Raw genomic sequence first — 4051 nt, forward strand, 5'->3', positions numbered from 1 at the left:
ATATATATATATATATATATATATATATATACGTCTGCTGAAATTACCACAGGATGGTCATGGTGGGAACAACTTTGACCATAAGTATGCTTGTTCAGTAATGATCTGGGTCTAATCAACAGCGACAAAATGAACAAAACATATTTTTAAATTGCTGTTTCTTTTTCTGTTTTTTTTTTTTTCAGTCAGATTTGGTTTCTGGCAAGGTTGGTCGAATAATGCCGATGGTTCTTATGGGAGCACTTTCCATAATCGCGGGGCTATTGACATTGTTGTTACCTGAAACAAACAACCGGAAAATGATGGATAACTTCAATGATTTGACTAAATCTGGACAGCTGGAGTTAGTGTAGGTGTCACTCATATGATTTAAACATCATGCTCACCATTATCATTGTTAGCATTATCATCATCATAATCATCACTATCAACAACATAGTAATTATCATCATTATCATCATCATTATCACCATCATCATCATTATGAACCAAGAAGCAAGCCTTTAATCGATCATTCGACTTGCTAGAAATTAAACCCAGTCATCTTAAAGAAAAAGGAAGGACACATTGAATATTGAGTGACCATGGTCAGAAAACAAAACAGGTTGTTTAAGGCTGGAATGCTTTTGACCCTAGGTTTCCTCAGTCAGAAATAATCAGGGTCACTTGGTGGCAGTTTTTTGTTTGAGTAAGGGTCCGATCTCATGTCCATTGTGGAACTCTTCGACTTTGGTAACTCTGATGCCGTTAGAATTTCTCTTGTTGTGTTGTAAGTCAATGGCCACTGAGAGAAAGTGTTAGAAGAACAATGTCCTGGAGAGGAAAGATTAACTGTTGTGGTTAGCAGTGCTGTAGCATGGGCAAGACCAAAGGACAGTTGCTCTGGACTCAAAATTCTTAGAGGTACAAGATTCCAAAAGAAAACTTAAATGAAATGGTTGTATGGTAGGAAGTCTGCTTCCCAAGCACATGGTTCCAAGTTCAGTGCCACTGCATGACACATTGAGAAAGTGTTTTCTGTTATAGCCTCAGGCCAACCAAAGTCTTATAAGTGGATTTGGTAGATGGAAACTGTATGAAGCCTGTTGTATGTATGTACATATAGATAGATATAGATATAGTACATTTTTGTTGATTCTACTTCTATTGGATCTACAATCCACACACACACACACACACACATATATATATATATATACGCGTATGTATGTATATAAATATGTATATATGCATGAATGTATTTATGTATTTGTCCCCCCTCCCCCTGCTTGACAACCAGCATTGGTGTGTATATAGTCCCATAGCTTAGTGGTTCAGCAAAAGGGCACCAACAGAATATGTAGCAGACTGTAAAAATTCTTTTAGGCAGTGCTCCAGTATGGCCACAGTCTCATGCTAGAAACAAGTAAAAAATAACCGATAAAAAATTTAAAATAACCCATTTTCCTCACTTACTCAGAATTTGATTGATTTGCCCCCCTTTATTGGCTGCCGTTGCAATGCCACTGGTGTTTAATGCAGGGCAATGAAGGGTGGACACTGTAGGAGTGAAAAGAGGAGGGGAAAACGAGTGTGTCAGTGATACCTGAATGGATATGAGCTGAAACTAGCTAACTCCCAGGAGCAACAGCAGTGGAAGGGAAGGTTTGCACAAATAACATCATTGATTTAATAAGAATCTTAATCATCATCATCATCATCATCACTAGCCGTAGCAATATCGTCCTCCTCCTCATCATCACCATCATCACTATTATCATCATATTTCAAATATTAAACATTATGTTGCTAAATGTCTGATTGGCTCTTACCTCTTTTTCTTCCTTTCTCTTTTCCCTTCCAGTACTAAAAAGGATGCAATTCTAAAGGAAGAAACTCACCCTATGAAACCGAGACAACCTGAAGAGGATATTAAATTTTAATGTACGTACGTATGTATATACTTAAGTGTGTATGTATGTATGTATGTATGTATTATGTATGTATGTATCTGCGTACGTGTGTGTATGTGTGTGTATGTATGTACGTATGTGTGTATGTGAGCACACACACACACACAGTTAGACAAACAGACAGGCAGACAGGCAAACAGACAGACAGATAGATGATTGTAAAAGTGAACACAAGAAATGATACTAATGCACTATAGGATTCTAAAGGCATATGCTTATATGTGTGTGAGCGTGTTTTTTCTATCCCATCCACCCCTTCTCCACTTCAGTCTGTTGTTACCATTCCTCCAGATCTTCCTCTCTCTGAGACGGAGCACTCCCTCCTCAGTAGGGGTCTGCGCTTCATCCCTCTCACTCCATCCAGCAATGAATTTCGGACTCGTGCCGATATCCACAGCTTTGTGTGCCGTGTTAGGTTGTGTGCGCTTTTCCACGACACTCCACCTGCATCTAATGAAGAGTACTGCTTCACCGACCTGGGCCGCCAACCATCCCAGTGGACGCCAGCTCCTGGCCAATTCCAAGCAGTCGATCTTTTTGCGGGCGCCTGCCAGCGCGCTGTGGACCGGTTTAATTTTTCCCTGTCATCTGAACATCTCCCCAGCCAAACTCTCGGCCCTTCGAAACCTCCGACGCCGCACTGACATCATCATACAACTGGCCGACAAAGGTGGAGCCGTGGTGGTATGGCGTAGACCTCTACAAGGTGGAAGCTCTCCGCCAACTTCAAGGCAACTTCTACTGCCCTACTGCCCTCTGCCCTCACGCCCAGCTACGAAGAGACTTTGTCCTCCACTATCCCTGACCTCATCTCCTCCTCCCGTCTCCTCCTACCGCTTCCAACCTCATTGTTCGCACCCCTCGCACCACCACAATTTACTTCCTCCCCAAAATCCACAAACCTAACAACCCTGGCCCCTCCATCGTCTCCGCCTGCAACAGCTCCACCGAAATCATCTCCTCCTCATCATCATCACTATTATCATCATATTTCAAATATTAAACATTATTTTTCTAAATGTCTGATTGGCTCTTTCCTCTTTTCCTTTCTTTCTTTTTCCCTTCCAGTACTAAAAAGGATGCAATTCTAAAGGAAGAAACTCACCCTATGAAACCGAGACAACCTGAAGAGGATATAAACTCTTAATGTACGTATGTATGTATATACTTATGCATGTATGTATGTATATATGTATGTATGTGAGCACACGCACACAGATGGACAGAAAGACTGACTGACTGATAGATAGATAGATAGACAGATGGATAGATCATAAAAGTAAACACAAGAAATGATACTAATGTACTACAGGATTGTAAAGGCATATGCTTATTTATATATATATATATATATATATATATATATGCATATATATGTATGTGTGTGTGTGCTTGTATACACACACACACACACACACATATATATAAGAATCAAATTTAGGCAAATCAGGTTCACATATTCATTTATATTTCTTCAGCCCCAGACCTAACTTGCATGAATTTCTCCAAAAGTATTACTCTATATATTATATCTATATATTTTTGATGTGTTTGATGTATTGAATATACTTTTGGAGAAATTTGTGCATGCTGGGTCTAGGACTGAATAAATATCAATGAATATGTGAACTTGATTTGCCTAGATTTGTTTCTTACTTCTACATTATTCTAACGCCAATGGTTTGAATATCTTGAGCACTTCAAAGTGAAGTTTATGCATAGGAGAAAATCTTTTTCCTTATAATCATATATATATATAAGACAAATAGTGCCACAGAGTACTGTCTTGAGACCACTGCTTTTCATAATGGCCCTCTCAAATATGCCCTCAGCTGCCTGGATAGCCACCCTTGATAGCTACGCAGAAGATACGAATGTCTCGCAGGAAATACAGATCCCCAGCAATGTTGCACACATTTAGCAAGAGTTGGACTCAATTTACAGATGGGCTGAGGACAATAATATGCAATTCAATGCTGAAAAATCACAAGCCCTGCGCTACCAGCGTCCAAAACTGAATATAAAACTTACAAGGTACACTAGTCCACAGGGGATCTCAATCCCAAAGCCTAAATCAGTGAGGGACCTGAGTATCGACA

The 4051-nt window shown here is 39.7% G+C and overlaps 1 protein-coding gene across 2 annotated transcripts in view; it reads left to right on the forward strand.

Annotated features, from left to right (window-relative positions):
- Positions 1–4051, forward strand: part of LOC106884075 (solute carrier family 22 member 15) — a 50683-nt gene that overhangs the window by 44126 nt on the left and 2506 nt on the right. For both annotated transcript variants that reach the window (XM_014935294.2, XM_052971101.1), the window contains exon 6: positions 3021–3100. In XM_014935294.2, the coding sequence (XP_014790780.1) occupies positions 3021–3099 (79 nt within the window). In that variant the 3' untranslated portion in view covers position 3100. The remainder of the gene's footprint in view (positions 1–3020; positions 3101–4051) is intronic.

Source organism: Octopus bimaculoides, chromosome 10, assembly GCF_001194135.2.
Source record: "Octopus bimaculoides isolate UCB-OBI-ISO-001 chromosome 10, ASM119413v2, whole genome shotgun sequence".
In the NCBI taxonomy this organism is placed as follows: domain Eukaryota; kingdom Metazoa; phylum Mollusca; class Cephalopoda; order Octopoda; family Octopodidae; genus Octopus; species Octopus bimaculoides.